Source organism: Alligator mississippiensis, chromosome 3, assembly GCF_030867095.1.
Source record: "Alligator mississippiensis isolate rAllMis1 chromosome 3, rAllMis1, whole genome shotgun sequence".
NCBI lineage: Eukaryota > Metazoa > Chordata > Crocodylia > Alligatoridae > Alligator > Alligator mississippiensis.
The window spans coordinates 303,170,243-303,185,797 of record NC_081826.1 but is presented as its reverse complement, the minus strand read 5'-3'; the positions used below and the strand labels follow the sequence as shown (position 1 = coordinate 303,185,797).

Genomic DNA, 15,555 nt, shown 5'->3' with positions numbered 1-15,555 from the left:
GGGACTGCAGCCCCCTGCCTCAGACCCACAGGGATGGGGCTGAAGGAGGGGGTACAGGGGCCTGTCGGGGCGGGGTGGGGACAGGAGCTGCGAGGCTCGGCTGGGGCACCTAGAGGCAGGTGAGCAAAGCCCTGCGCCCGGTGACGGGGCCCTTCTCTGCCTCCAGCCCCACGACTACCGCATGGAGCAGCCCCGCAGCTTCTGGCTGGAGAACGCTGCCCGCATACCTGTAAGTACCTGCTCCCCGCCCGGGGCAAGGGCACCCCCGCAGCCCCCCACTGCCTTTGGTGACTGCCCAGGCTGACCCTGGGGCCATGCCACGACCCCCCAGCGTTGCCTTGCTCCCCTCTCTTCCAGGGCGTCACCAAGCCCCGTGCTGGTGACACCCCGTTCAAGAGGAACGCGGCCTTCTCCACGCCCGTGGAGGACAGCTTGGAGCCGCCGGCTGGCCGGGCCCTGGCACAGCAATAAACCGGTGGGACGGGCCGGCTCATGGGGCAGGGCTGGGGCCCTGCGTGCCCGTGGGGATGGCGCCGTCCTGGCACCGTGTCCCCGTCAGAGCCGAGGCCCCTCCTGCCACCGACCCTGGGCAAGGTGAGTTCCCGTCAGCTGCTGGCGGCACGAGGCATGAGCTCACAGGAATGTGCTCGGCCCTCGAGCCAAAGCAAACCCCGCGGCAGCGAGGACTTCCCAGAAGCGTCCTGAACCCGCTCCAGGGGCCGTGGCAAGGACAGGCACAGCCTGGCAGGGGGTGCTGGGAAGCGGAGCAGCAAGGTCAGCAGGCAGAGGGCACAGCCCCCTCCCGTGGTACCTGGACCGGGTCAAAGAGCTCCCCCCGCCGATCCCCCTAGGTGTTCACGAGGGCCCCCGCGGGGGCTGTGGCAGCCCCCTGCCAGGCCGGAGCCGGGCCGGGCCAAACCGCCTGCCCCCAGCCCGGTGCTCGGGGTGCCGTCTCCGGCTCACAGATGTGGACTCACCCGCACATGTTGGGGGAGGTCTGTATTTCACCAAAATAGTGTGCACCGTCTGACTCCTATATTTACAAGGGGGAGCAGGGGTCGTGGCCCATGGGGTATTTACAGTGGGCAGGAGGAGCGTGGGGCGCTTCCTGGGCTGGGGGAGCAGCTGCACTGGCCCCGGCGGTGCCTCCCGCCCCGCTCTGCTGTGGGGCCAGCCTGGGCAGGAGCCCCTGACGCTCGCGGTGGGGGGTTAGCGAGTCCTGAAAAAAAAGCAGGCAAAGTGCCCGGGGGGGGGGGGGGGCGCAGGGCTCGGCCAGCCGAGTGGGGGCAGCAGGGGCTCGGGCCAGCTGAGCCCGGGGAGGGGAGGAGGGGGCAGTCGGGGCAGGGTCACGGGGAGACTCAGCAGGTGCGCCCCCAGGCTCTGGCCTGTTCCTGCCCGCCCCCGCGCAGGGAAGAGCAGCCGCGGGCCCAGGGCTGTGCCGTGGTGACGCCGGCTCTGCTGCTGCCAGTCAGGGCTGGGTCTGCTCTACCCCGTCCTGGGCGCGGGCACCGGGTGCAGAGCGGCCGGCGCGGGCAGGGCGGGCATGGGTCCCGCTGACCTGCAGTCCATCGGCAGCGCGCGGCAGTCGGGGATGTGGCAAGGGCTCCACGGCCGGAGGGCTCAGGCGACCATGTTGTTCTTCCTCTCGCCCAGCAGCCAGTACGTCCGCATCTTCCCCTTCCCCTGCAAGGAAGCACAGTGGGGTCAAGCCCAGTGCCGTGGCACCGCACAGCTTGGCCCGTGCCCCAGATGGGCAGCTGTGTCCCGGCTGCACCTCCTTGCCCCCGTCCCAGCTCCCCTGACCTCTCCCCTGGCTGGCCAGGCAGTAGCAGGGCTCAGCCCGCTGTGACGGGCCCGGGCACAGGGGTGGTGCGATGGGTGCGGGCAGGGCCGGGTGCAGGGACCCCCCGACTCCACAAGCACCGGGGATGGGCAGCACACAGCGATTCAGGGAGTCACTGCACTTCCCGGCTCGCGGACACTGATTCCTGCTAATCTCTCCCCTCTGCAGGAGTTAACGGCCCTCTCCCCTTGGTTGTGGCCTCAATGCGCCACTGTTCAAACTCCGTTTTCCTGTAGCGTTGCTGTCCCGTTGCCCTCCCTGGTCACCTCTCTCCTATTTCAGGCCCTGGCAATCTCAGGCTTTCGCTAAAAGAAGTAATAACCCGGGTGTAGACGTGACCGACGGTGACGTATTGGAGGCCTTGTCAAGACGCTCAGGGAGGCCCTGACAGCACGGCCTCCGGGCCCAGGGGCACCACCTTGGCGTTGCTGCCTCGGGTTTGCCTAGCTCGCTGTTTGCTGAAGCTCTGTTTGTGACCTAGCAAATTCCTGCATATTTCACCAGAGAGTGTTTGTTTTTGCTTGGATCTGAAACCGCGCGCGGCAGCGCTGGCCCAGCATCCCGCAGGCAGCCCGTGGCTCTGAAACAGGGCAAAAATGGGTGTTGGGGTCTATGTGAGGATGCACTGCACCTTCTGCCCCGCCGCCCCAAGTCCTACATGCACCCCCGGGCATAGCCCAGTCCCCAGCCTCCTCCTGCGGCTCTGACGGCCTGTGTGGCTAGCAGGGATTGGGCGCAGCTCGTCCCGTGTCCCTACCATCCTGGCTGCTAGGTCCCCTGCCTTCCTGCCCGAGCACCATCCCCTCGAGGGTCTGGGCACCCGTGGCCTGCACCTTCCCCGCCCCTGCGTGCAGCCGAGGCCCCCCTCGTCCCACCTTCATTTCTACGTCCCCGCGCAGCTCCAGCTCGAAGCAGCCAAACTCGTCCAGGACCTCCTTGGTGGTGGAGGAGACGTGGATCTTCAGGGCTGTGCCGGACAAGGTGGGGGTCAGCAGGGCCCTCAGCCAGGGTGAGGGGGCTGAGGCCTGGGCTGCGCCCCAGTGCTGAGGGCTGGGGGCCTGGCACACTGGACACGGCCTGGTGCCCTCCTGGCACCCTTACGATGCTAGGGCTGGGCAAACCGAGGTGCCAGGCCCGGGGGCACTGTCAGGGCTGGGGGCACTGTGCAGGGGACTCACCCTGCCCGTTGGACTCCATGCGCGAGGCCGTGTTCACCGTGTCCCCAAAGAGGCAATACCGCGGCATCTTCAGCCCCACGACCCCGGCGCACACCGGGCCTGCCGGACAGACGGATACGTCAGCTTGGCGCTGGCCCAGGCACCCGTGGGGCGCTGCCCCACGGCACGGGGGGGGCACCAGGCCGCAGGGTGGCTCACCGGTGTGGATGCCGATGCGCAGGTGCAGCTGGTCGCTGGGCCGGTGCCGGATGCGGAAGGTGCGCACGGCGTCGAGCAGCGCCAGCGCCATGCGCACGATCTCGTGGGCGTGCAGCTTGCCGTTGCGCACTGGCAGCCCCGACACCACCATGTAGGCGTCGCCGATCGTCTCCACCTGCGCCCATGGGGGACGGGGGTGAAGGGCTACTGCCTGCTCCTCCCCACCCAGGAGGCGACAGACCCCGGAGACCCCCGCAGGGGCCGAGACAGTCCGTGCCCCCAACCCGCTCACCTTGTAGACATCAAAGTTGTCGATGATGGCGTCAAAGCAGGTGTACAGGTCGTTCAGCAGCGTCACCACCTGGGGCACAGGAGCTGGGGCTGAGCGGGACTTTCCACAGCTGGAGACCCACTCAGCCCCGCAGGTGCCGGCAACTGGCCCCCGGCACGTCCAAGCCAGCCCAGCCCAGCCACGCACCCAGGGCCCAGGGAGCGACCTGCCCGCGTGTACCTGCATGGGGGTGCTCTCCGCCGACAGCGCTGTGAAGCCAACGATGTCACTGAAGTAGATGGTGACGCTGTCAAAGGCCTCGGCCTGCACCGTCTCCCCGCGCTTCAGCTGCTCGGCCACGGAGCTGCGGGGCGGAAAGGAAAGTGGCTGGGGCTGTCCGGACCTGCAATCCTGATCCCTGGTGCCGGGTCGCAGCCGTCACCCCAGCGCTCCCAGAGCCGCGCACGTACAGAAGTGACAGCAGCACCAGTGCTTCAGGGACACGGCGAGGCCTGGCCCCTGCTCCAGGCATCAGCCCTGTCCAAACTGCCCTGCGCACGCCCTTGTCTGACCTGACCCTGACCCTAACCCTGTGCGGTCAACCTGGACACGGCCTTACAGAAAATCCCACTGCCGTGAGCTGGAAGGGACCCCAGGGGTTGCATCCAGTCCAAACCCGAGGCAGGATCAGCCCTGACAAACTCGGTGCCTGAGCTCAGAGCAGGACGACACCGTCACCCTGACACAGCCCCGGGCAGCGCCCCTGCCCCACAGCCGCCAACGTCCTGCTGCTGCCAGGGGGGTCGTGGGTGCCCGAGACCCCAGGCCAAGGCCGTGTCCCCGCTGCAGGGGGAGGGGAAACCCCCAGTGTGGACTGGGATGAGCAGGGGGGAAATCCCGTCCTGCCCGAGTGCAGGGGTCAGACCCTCCAGCCAGGACCCTGCAGCTTGGTCCCAGCAGCATTGGCCCGTCCCCATCCCCATCCCGGCCTGGGTTGCACCCACCTGATAAAGAAGGAAAAAACCCGACATCGGTAGCAATAGGAGCAGGGGAAAATCCCTTCCAGGCCCATGGGGCCACCAGCAAAGCCCCAGAGCCTGGGGCAGCCACGCACCAGGCAGAGCCACCCCTCAGCCCTCTCCCCGCACAGCCAGGGCTGCCGCTGTGCTCCCCCCTAACCCTAACCCGAACCCCCTTATTTAAATGTGGAGCCCAAGAGTGCACCCAGTGTCCGGGGAGGCCACACTAGCACTGCGCAGAGGCACTATCACCTCCCGTGCCTTGCACCTAATGCTTCTACCAATGCAGCCCCTCCATGCAGTCCCCCGGGGGCTTGGCTGGGGGGTCCCCAGGGGCAGTCAAGGCCCCAGCTGGGCAGCACAATGTTCCCAGGGGCTCCCAGTGCTATGCTGGGCACCTGCTGCTGTCACCACCCCTTCGCTCCCGCGTGGCCCCCCACGCTCTGATGCACCCGCTTGGGCCCGTGCTCACTGGGGCAGGATCTGGTAGAGCAGGTTCTCGGCCCTGCGCTTCTCCTCCAGGTAGGCCTGCGTCCGTTCCTCCACCAGCTTCTCCAGGTTGTTGGCGTACTGCTCCATGCGCGACAGCAGGTTGTCCAGGATGCTGGTGCTGCCCTCCCTGCGGGGGTAGGGGCATCAGGGGGCCCCATGCCCACGACACGGGAGCCAGGACCTGCCCTAGGCACTGCAGGGCCCCATTTCTGCTGCCCCCAATGCCCCTGCCCTGCAAACTCGGCCCCACAACACCCCCGTGCTTGTGCGGCCCCGGGCTGCTGCCCCCCCGGGAAACACCCAGCTCCGTGGGGCACGGCCCCCAGCCCCGCCACGCTGCACACAGCCATGGTCCCAGCCCAGCTCTCCCTAGGGGGCAGGCGGGCAGCTTCAGGGCCATCTTCGCCCCCGGCCCTCGAGACGGCTCCTGGATGGGGCATGGGCAATGCCCGCCCCTCTACAGGACAGAGGGGCACATATAAAGGCCCCAGGTGGGGACCCCACGTGGCACACCACAATGTCCACCCTAGGGGTGACTGTTTCTGGGGGGGGCAATGCCCAATCCCCCTCCCCTGCATCTCCGTGCTACCCCCACCCTGCGGCACTCTACCCCCCGTCCCCCGCATCCTGCCCCCTGCTCCTCAGGCCGCCTTCGGGTCACTGGGGGGCACAAGCCCCTGCTGCACAGCCCCAGCCCATGCCAGGCACCCACTTGTTGAAGCGGCGGATGAAGACCTTGACCTGGCTGAAGTCGGGGCGCTCGGCCGGCTCCTGGGCCCAGCAGCGCTCCATGAGCAGGGCCAGCTCCTCGCTGTGCACGCCCAGGTCGATGGAGGGCCGGAAGAACGGCGCCTGGCTGTGCCGCACCTTCTGCACGATCTCTGCGGGGCAACGGGGGTGTGGCAGAAATGCCACCGTCGGTGCCCCTCTCCAGAGAGCTGTCTCAGCCAGCCTGGGAGGCTGGTGTTGAATCCCTCAGGGTGGGGATCTCCCACCTGGTCTGCATGACAAAAGCCTGGCGCCTGGGAGGCGATGCTCTGGTCACCTGGGCAGGGGGGAAAGACCCGGCCCTGCGCGGGCCCAGGTAGCCAGGGATGCTGGGGAGATTGGTCGGCTTGTGGCCAGTATTGGCAGCTTCGATTGGACCGGGCTGTTGAGGTCAGAGAGGTTATTTAAGGGCTCGGTCCAAGAAGAAGAGGAGTCAGCCATTAGCCATGCGGTCATCCAGGTGAATCTGAGCCTGGCTCTCTCCTCATCACCGCATGCTCCAAGAGTGCCCTGCCTCCAGAGGATACAACAACTACCTCTGGACGATGCGAGTGAGTAAGCTACTAGAGATCCGATTAGATATTTAGCTTCAGTAACTCAGATGCGTTTAAACGGCTACCTCAGCCACCCTGGTTTGCTCTATGGGATTCCTCTGATATTCCTGTAAGATTTCTATGATACTGCTCTACCTTTTACCCTGTTTTCACCCTACCCCTGTAATCAATAAAGTTCTCCTTGTGACCGGTGTGGGAGACTTATTGAGGGGTGGGTCTAAATTATGCCAAGGAGGCCCCTTAGGTCTGTGGACTAAGGGAGACTTTCCTAATCAGCCCCTGACTTGGGGAAGTGCCCCAAGTGCTTGTATTGGGTCTAGCACCCATTGGACAATCAGGCCTGTGTTCTCCAAGGTGTGCAGAGCCAGAAGTGAGTCCAGAGCCTTGGATGGTGGCAGCGGGACCCCAGGCTAGCGGGTGTGCTCCAGGGAAGGGGTCGGCTGGACGGGAGGCACCCTAAGGGAGGCACTCTGAGCCTGGAAGGTGGTCGGGTGCGGGGAGGTGGGCGGCTCAACGCAGGAGCGCCCCCTACTGGCCCGCCACACGTGGTGGTAGCGGTGGGATCCGAATACCCTGCTGTATTGGAGGCATAATTTGGGGAAAGGAATAGAGTCACTGAAATCCCTTGAGCAAACAATTTCTAATTTGACATCGGGTCGACTGGATAGGGTAGAGAGTCAGGATGGCGGACGAGTATGTCCGGATGACTGTGCCCGAACTGAAGGAACTGGCAAAAGAGAGAGGCCTTCACGCAACAGGAAGGCTAAAGAAGGATGAGCTGGTTAAACTCTTGTGCACCAGCGAGTCAAGACCAGAGTCAGCTTCACGCTCATCAAGTCCTAGGCCTGACCCAGGACCACACTCCCGCTCGCCAAGCCCAGAGGCTGCCGGGAGATCACTCTCTGAGAGCGAGCAACAGAGACTCCATGAGAGAGAGATGAAAAGGATGGAGCTGGAGGAGAAAAGGCTGGTGCTGGAGGCCCAGCGTGAAAGGGAACAGCGGGAAGAAAAGAAGGAACAACGACAGCTGGAGGAGAAACAGCTGGAGGCCCAGCGCGAGAAGGAGCAGCTGGCATTGAAAAGGCTGGAGCTCGAGGCCCAGCATGAGAGGGAACGGGAACAACTGGAAGAGAGGAGGTTGGAAAGGGAAGCCCGGTTGGAGGCACAAAAGCTGGAAGCACAGCTCCATTTGCAGACCATTGGGGGAAACGCGAACCCTCCGCAAGCGTCCGGGGAACAGCCCAAACTGGACGTCTCCGCCTTCGCTCGCTACCGAGAGGGAGACGATCCTGCGGTGTTCCTAAGCAACTTCGAAAGACAAACCCAGCGGTGCAAGGTGCTGGAGGAAAAGATCATGATGTACTTGTCTGCGCTGGTAGAGGGTGACATGGCGGTGGTCCTGAACAGCCTGCCCCCAGATGCAGCTGATGACTATAATGCCTTCAAAGCTGCTGTGTCCAAACGGTTCAAGTTAGGACCGGATTATTTTTGGAAAAAATTCCGGAATACGCGCCCACAACCCGAAAAGTCATTGAATGATTATGCGGTCATGTTGTACGACACATACTTTAAATGGTTGGCTGAAGCCAAGGTTGACAATTTAGATAAGGCAAGCCATCTCCTGGTGCTGGAACAATTCTATTTTTGGTGTCCGAGAGAGGTTAAGACCCTGGTCAGGGACAGGGACCCCAAAGATGCTTACGAGGCCGCAGGCATTGCAGACCGACTGTTGCTAAACCGTGAGAGGCCTCCCTACTCTGGGAAGGAGCAAAAAGGGGTCCAAAGAGGGGGGAAGGGAGGCCCAGGTCAAAAAGGGGAAAGAGGGCCACCTCCTGCCGAGCGCAAGGCGGCCCCAGATTCGGACAGACCACCCAATTCGGAAAAGAGGGGGTGCTATAACTGCGGGGAGCAGGGCCACATCAAGCCCAACTGCCCAAAGCTAAGCACTAGACCCAGGCCCGTCAGGCGTGCAACAGCCGTGAGCAGCGAGGGGGAGGGCCGGAGCCACTCTGAGGAGAGTGTCTGTTGCTACAGGATCACAAACTCAGAGGAGGTGATGGCCCCCACCGGACCATTATCACGGTGAAGGAGAGGACCCTTGTGGGGGAACTGGACACGGGGGCCAGTGTGACACTGATTAGTTCCAACCTGGTCTCGCCTGCAGACATAATCCCGGGGAAGACCCTCACTATTCACGGGGTGGGGTCCGCACCCCAGAAGGTACCGGTATTCTGTGCCCCGTCGTGTGGAACGACTGTGCAACGTACCTGGAAATGGGGGTACTGGAAGGGGCTCCAGCCCCCATCCTGGTGGGATGGGATCTTATAGAGCAGGAAGCCCAGCTCCGGAGGTGGGAACAGACCCAAGAGCCAAAGCCCCGCACCGTTCATGCGGTGACTCGCCTGCAGAGCAGGAAGGCTAAAGAAGGGGGGTTAGGAAACCCCCGGGAGAAAGCCAAACCATCGGCCGCAGGGGAAGGGACCCCTGCAGACAGCGATCACACCCTGGTCCCAGAGGGAACCGGTAACCCTGAGGGTGGGTTAAGTGACAGTCCCGGGGAGGCGTGCATTCCGTCAGTGGCAGGGGGAGGTGACACTAGCAGGGAGGAGACCCAGGAAGTCCCTGTGGGTGAGTGTGCGCTCCCTGCTGATTGCCTAGTTGGGCAAGAGGAGTTCAAGCAGGAGGTTTGGGAGGACCCCAGCTTGGAGGGACTCCGGCAGATGGCTCAGGAGCAAGAGACTGAGTTCCCTCCGGACAAGAGGGAACAGGTGGTCTGGGATAAGGGGCTTCTCTATCGGTTGTGGGTGCCAAAGAACCATGCCGAGACCTGGGAGCCCCAGCGCCAGCTCATAGTACCCCGGAAATACAGACAGCAATTGCTTGCCCTGGCTCATGATCTACCGTGTGCTGGTCACATGGGCAGGGAACGGACACGCCAGCGGTTGCAGCTGAACTTTTTTTGGCCCAGAATTGCCCAGAATGTGACGGACTATTGCAAATCTTGCGAGACATGCCAGCGGACGGGCAAAAGCGGGGACAAGAGAAGGGCTCCCCTGCAGCCCCTCCCTATCATAGACCAACCCTTCCACAGGGTGGCCGTGGACATTGTGGGACCGCTGAAGCATAGGACTCGTAGGGGAAAGAAATACATACTGACTCTGGTGGATTATGCAACGCGGTACCCGGAGGCAGTTGCCTTGACCTCCATCGAGGCCCCCGTGGTGGCTGATGCCCTCATCAAGGTCTTCTGCCAGCTGGGTTTTCCCTCCGAGATCCTGACGGACCGGGGTGGGAACTTCCTGGCGGAGGTGATGGAGTGCCTGTGAGACTGCTGTGGGGTGCAACACCTTAAGACCACAGCCTACCACCCTCAGACAAATGGGCTGGTGGAAAGGTTCAACGGGACCTTGAAAGGGATGCTCAAGGCCTATGTGGACTCCAACCCCAATGACTGGGATGAGAAACTGCCGCATCTGCTCTTTGCCTACCGGGAGGTGCCCCAGGAGTCCACTGGGTTCTCGCCCTTCGAGCTGATGTTCGGGAGGCGAGTGCGAGGTCCTCTCGATTTGGTGAGAGAGGAATGGGAAGGGAAGATCGCTTCCACAAAGACCTCCGTGGTGGAGTATGTGCTTGACTTCAGTCAGAGACTGACTGACATGATGAAGGTGGCACGGGACTCCCTGGGACAGGCCCAGGAGAAGCAAAGGTCCTGGTATGATGAGAAGGCCCGCTTACGTACCTTTGAGCGGGGTGAGAATGTGATGGTTTTCCTGCCACTAAAAACAGACAAGCTGCAAGCTGCTTGGGAAGGTCTCCATGCTGTCCTGGACAGACTGGATGATGTGACCTATGTAGTGGGTATTAAGGGTAGGAAACCTAAGACAATTCACGTGAACATGCTTCAACCCTACTACGACAGAAAGGAGACGGTATTCTGGGTCCCCTCCGTTGAGGGAACTCCGGAGGACCCCGAGGAGCCGGTCACGTGTGGAGACTGGGATGGCGAGGCAGGGATCGAGGAACTCCGCCTGCCGGACCATCTGCCCTCCCAGGACAAGGACCAGCTGCTCGCAGCGCTCGAGGACTTTGAGACTGTGTTCTCTAACAAACCAGGTAGAACGGACCTGGCGGTACACTCGATAGAGACGGGCAGCCATCGCCCTATATACTCCCGACATTACCCAGTCAATGAGAAGGTGAGGCAAGAAATAGAACGGGAGATCGCAGAGATGGAGGAGTTGGGGGTAATCCGGCCTTCGACGAGTCCCTGGGCCAGTCCGGTGGTGCTCGTCCGGAAGCAGGACGGGACCATCCGGTTCTGTGTGGACTACCGGAAGCTGAATGCCATCACCACCCCTGATGCGTACCCTATGCCCAGGATGGACACGTTGCTGGATCGCCTGGGCCCAGCCAAGGTGATCTCAACTCTCGATCTGTCCAAAGGATTTTGGCAGATGGCCCTGGACCCGGATGCCATAGCCAAGTCTGCCTTTACCACACCTACGGGGCTATACGAGTTCACAGTTTTACCTTTCGGTTTGCGCAACTCGCCCGCCTCTTTCCAGAGACTGATCAATAATCTGCTGCAAGGATGTGAGCAGTTTGCCATGGCTTACATCGATGACATCGCCATCTTCAGTCCGGATTTCGAGTCGCACCTGACTCACCTGACCACCGTGCTAGGTAAGATCAAGCAAGCTGGTCTTACGGTGAAAGCCAAGAAGTGCCAGTGGGCACTATCGGAGGTAGTGTACTTGGGTCATCGTGTGGGTGGAGGTCAGATTGCTCCCTTGTGGGACAAGATCGAGGCCATCAAAGACTGGCCGCCTCCACAGACCAAGAAGCAAGTCAGAGCCTTCCTCGGCCTGGCGGGTTACTACCGAAGATTTGTCCCGGGGTTTGGAGCAACCGCAGCCCGCTGCACGAGCTGACCAAGAAGGGCAGCCCGGACCCGGTGGTCTGGAAGCAGGGGTGCCAGGAAGCGTTTGACACCCTCAAGGCTGCCCTGGTCAAACAACCGATCCTGAAGGCACCGCTCCAGGATAAACCCTTCTACGTGGCAACGGATGCCTCCGACGTAGGACTGGGAGCTGTGCTCTTACAGGAGCATCAGGAGACACGGCACCCCGTGGCGTACCTCAGCCGGAAGCTAATCCCTCGGGAGCGAAACCTGTCCTCCATCGAGAAGGAGTGCTTGGCCATCGTCTGGGCCCTGAACAAGCTGAAGCCCTACTTGTGGGCACAACAGTTCACCGTCCTGTCGGACCATGCCCCACTGCAGTGGCTGCAGACCATGCACAACACCAATGCCAAGCTGCAACGTTGGTCTTGGCAGCTGCAGGAATTTAATTTTACGGTCCAACACATAAAAGGAAGCCAGAACGTGATAGTGGATGCCTTGTCACGAAAGGACTCTGGGTAGCGGGTCCTTGGGACTCGGGACTAGTGAGGAGATCACTAGTGGAAGACTGCCATGAGGTTTTATGGTTTCTGTATGTTATTGTCTTAACTTGTTTCATGTTCCAGGTTTTTCCCTTTTCCATCTTCTGGCATCCTGTGGGAACTCCCTGACCCGACACGCCCGGACCCACGGCCCTGTGAGGCCCCGTGTCCGAGCTTGTAAAGGGGGGGGGAAGTGTGACAGAAATGCCACCGTCGGTGCCCCTCTCCAGAGATCTGTCTCAGCGAGCCTGGGAGGCTGGTGTTTCATTCCTCAGGGTGGGGATCTCCCACCTGGTCTACATGACAAAAGCCTGGCGCCTGGGAGGCGGATGCTCTGGTCACCTGGGCAGGGAGGAAAGACCCGGCCCTGCGCGGGCCCAGGTAGCCAGGGATGCTTGGGAGATTGGTCGGCTTGTGGCCAGTATTGGCAGCTTCGACTGGACCGGGCTGCGGAGGTCAGAGAGGTTATTTAAGGGCTCGGTCCAAGAAGAAGGGGGGCAGCCATTAGCCATGCGGTCATCCAGGTGAATCTGAGCCTGGCTCTCTCCTCATCACCGCATGCTCCAAGAGTGCCCTGCCTCCAGAGGAAACAACAACTACCTCTGGACGATGAGAGTGAGTAAGCTACTAGAGATCCGATTAGATATTTAGTTTCAGTAACTCAGATGCGTTTAAACGGCTACCTCAGCCACCCTGGTTTGCTCTATGGGATTCCTCTGATATTCCTGTAAGATTTCTATGATACTGCTCTACCTTTTACCCTGTTTTCGCCCTACCCCTGTAATCAATAACGTTCTCCTTGTGACCGGTGTGGGAGACTTATTGAGGGGTGGGTCTAAATTATGCCGAGGAGGCCCCTTAGGTCTGTGGACTAAAGGAGACTTTCCTAATAAGCCCCTGACTTGGGGAAGTGCCCCAAGTGCTGGTATTGGGTCTAGCACCCATTGGACGATCAGGCCTGCGTTCTCCAAGGTGCGCAGAGCCAGAAGTGAGTCCAGAGCCTTGGATGGTAGCAGCGGGACCCCAGGCTAGCGGGTGTGCTCCAGGGAAGGGGTCGGCCGGACGGGAGGCACCCTAAGGGAGGCACTCGGAGCCTGGACGGTGGTCGGGTGCGGGGAGGTGGGCGGCTCAACGCAGGAGCGCCCCCTACTGGCCCGCCACAGGGGGCATCAACGTGGGGGCCAGGACCCGGGCGGGGCTGGATGGGGCCTGCCTCGGCCGACTGGGGAGACACCGCCGCCCCGTCCCCCCGCCTCACCCTTGGGACTCAGGTCCATGCCCTCGACGTAGAAGGGGCCGTTGCGCAGGGCGATCTCCTGCAGGATGATGCCGAAGCTGTAGACGTCGGCCTTCTGCATGCCCTGGGTGGGCAGCTGCCCCTTCTGCAGCAGCTCGGGCGCTGTCCATAGCTTCTCTGCCAGGACAGGGCATGGTGCGGTCAGCGGGACTCGGGGAGGCGACCGCTCCCTGCCCCCAGCTCCGAACCCAGGGGCTGTGACCCCCCTGCCCCCCATGGCACAGCTCAGGGACCCCTCCGGAGGGCTATGACCCCGTCCACCCCGACGAAGCCCTGCAAGGGGGCACATCCTGCCCCGCACAGGACCATGAGGGGCTACGCCCCGGCTGGGCGCTGCATGGGGCACCGGCTGCATCCTGCCCCATGGGCGGGCAGAGGCTGCGGGAATCGGGCGCCCGGGGCAGCACTCACTGGCGTAGAGCGCGTGGGCATCGTCGGCGTCGGGCGCGGCGCGGAAGCTGGCCAGTCCGTAGTCGGTGATCTTGAGCACGAAGCGGCTGTCCACCACGCAGTTGGACGACTTGAGGCTGCCGTGGTGCCCGATGATGCTGTTGTGCAGGAAGGCCATGCCCTGCGCCGGGTGGACATGCGGTGAGGACCAGGCTCCTGGCCCAGTGGGACCCCATGATCCCCCTTCATGGGGAGACTGAGCCCGTCTGGGGGAGATCCCATCCCCGTCCCCATCCCCAGTGGCACCAGAGTTTGCCCCTGGGGCACGTGGCTGCAGGTGCCCGCCCGGCTGCGCCCGCTCGTTACCTTGACGATGTCGTTGATGAGCGAGTAGCGGAACATCCAGTCCAGGTTGATGCTCTCGTTCTCCAGGATGTCCTGGAGGCGGCGAGGGGGACACGTCAGGCGTGCAGCAGGGGCCCCGCCCCGCGGGAAACCTCAGCCACTGGCACCACGACCACAGCAGACACGGCCCCAAACCCAGCGCTCAGATCGGTCCCTGCATCCACCGCACTGGTGCCAGTGCCAAGGACAGAGCCCCCTGCCCGTGTCCCCAGGGCTGTATCAGTCTTGGCCACAATGCTGCCTTTGGAGCAGGTGTCTAGCAATGTCCGCCACAGCCCCAGAGGCCCTGCTTGCAGCTGGCGAGAGCCCAGGCCAGTCTTTCGCCCTAACACCTGTCCTCTCCCAGTCTGCAGGACTCCACCTCAACCAACAAGAGTTATTAAAAATGAATGCCAGAGATCTCTTCGGCCAACTCTTTTAGGACTCTTGAGTGGGGGAGACCAGAAGGGGGATTTTAAACCCTCTCTTCCTTGTGTACATTGGTTAACACCCTCCCTGCTCCTAATGCCTTGGGAAGAGGCTCCTCATCCTCACGTGACAGACTTCCTTCTGCTTCCTCCAAACAAAGCAACAAGGGGTTTCTTCGTCCTTATCTTGGTGCCACCCTGTCTCAGCATAAGGGCTGCCTTCGCCCCCGACACGCTTCAGGCACCTCGTCTTCCTGAGGCCAAAATCTGAAGATTTCCCGCCCCCCCATGGCCTTTGGCTTCCCCGCTCATTTCCTATGCTGCCTTTCCTCCCCACTGGCTATTTCTGCTGGCCCTTCCCTTCACACTGAGCCCGGGCAGGCCGGGGCCGGGGGACCTGGACATGCCAGGGCTGCAGGGGCGAGTCGCCGTGCCCAGCCCGAGATGGAAGTCACCGCGATCCCCTGACCCGCGCACCTGCAGGCTGCCCCGCGGGCAGTACTCCGTCACGATGCAGAGGTTGGGCGGGTCGATGCAGGCCCCGATGAAGCGGGTCAGGTGGTTGAGCTGGATGTCCCGCATCTGCAGTGCAAACAGAGCCAGGCAGCCCCTCAGAGCCTGCTCGGGGTGCTCAGCACCCCATAGCCCTGGCCTGGGCGGCTGAAGACCGCCGGGCCCTGCAGAGCCCCCAGCCACGGGCACTCCGCCATCCTGGCAGCGACATGCGACGGTATAGCTACGGCTCAGGGATAAAGGGGGGGGGGGAACACAGGTGTACATGCATGTGCAGGTCTCCAGGTGCATGCATGGCTGCATGACTGCAGGTGCACGTGTGTGGCTGCATGTGTTTGTTGCACAGCGAGTGAGGCTGGAGGGCCCAGGGATAGTGCGCATGGTCCACGGCTGCAGCCATATTCCCCCTTGGTCCCTGAGGGTCATAGCTGGCCCCCACTCACCCTCACCACACCACAGATGTGCAGGCTGGGACCGCCGCATGCCCTGACCCCTCAGCCCGGAGCTGTGGCCCCTGCCCCTCCTGCACCCTTGGCTGGGTGCTCGCAGCCTCCAGCACCCACGTGCGAGACGGAGCTGCCGGGCGCAGCAGCTCAGCAGAGCTCGGGCCGGGGCGCCGTGGGGCACGGAGCTCCTGCAGCCAGAGCCAGGACTGGCCCCACCGCCGGCGACCGGCCTGGCCGGGCCCGATCCTGCAGGGCAAGCCCAGCTGGGGCAGCGGCGAAGGGGGTGCCAGGCAGGCACCAGTGGGTGGTGGCCCCCGAGCTGGACAGGGGTG

General features: G+C 62.7%; 1 protein-coding gene and 1 long non-coding RNA gene across 2 annotated transcripts; one reads left to right on the top strand and one right to left on the bottom strand.

Moving 5' to 3' along the window:
* Positions 1–509: 509 nt before the first annotated feature.
* On the top strand, positions 510–2,343 carry LOC132249682 (uncharacterized). The gene is made up of 2 exons (XR_009461218.1): positions 510–594; positions 2,126–2,343. It is a non-coding gene; the product is annotated as an uncharacterized LOC132249682 (long non-coding RNA).
* LOC132249681 (atrial natriuretic peptide receptor 2-like) lies at positions 987–15,059 on the bottom strand. The gene is made up of 12 exons (XM_059725422.1): positions 14,742–15,059; positions 13,819–13,890; positions 13,474–13,633; positions 13,024–13,179; positions 5,714–5,882; positions 4,982–5,128; positions 3,731–3,854; positions 3,512–3,580; positions 3,220–3,394; positions 3,022–3,120; positions 2,719–2,810; positions 987–1,683 (listed from the first exon to the last, which is right to left on the bottom strand). The coding sequence occupies exons 1-12, from the start codon at positions 15,042–15,044 to the stop codon at positions 1,621–1,623; spliced, it is 1,629 nt and encodes a 542-aa protein (XP_059581405.1). The 5' UTR covers positions 15,045–15,059; the 3' UTR covers positions 987–1,620.
* Positions 15,060–15,555: the final 496 nt, after the last annotated feature.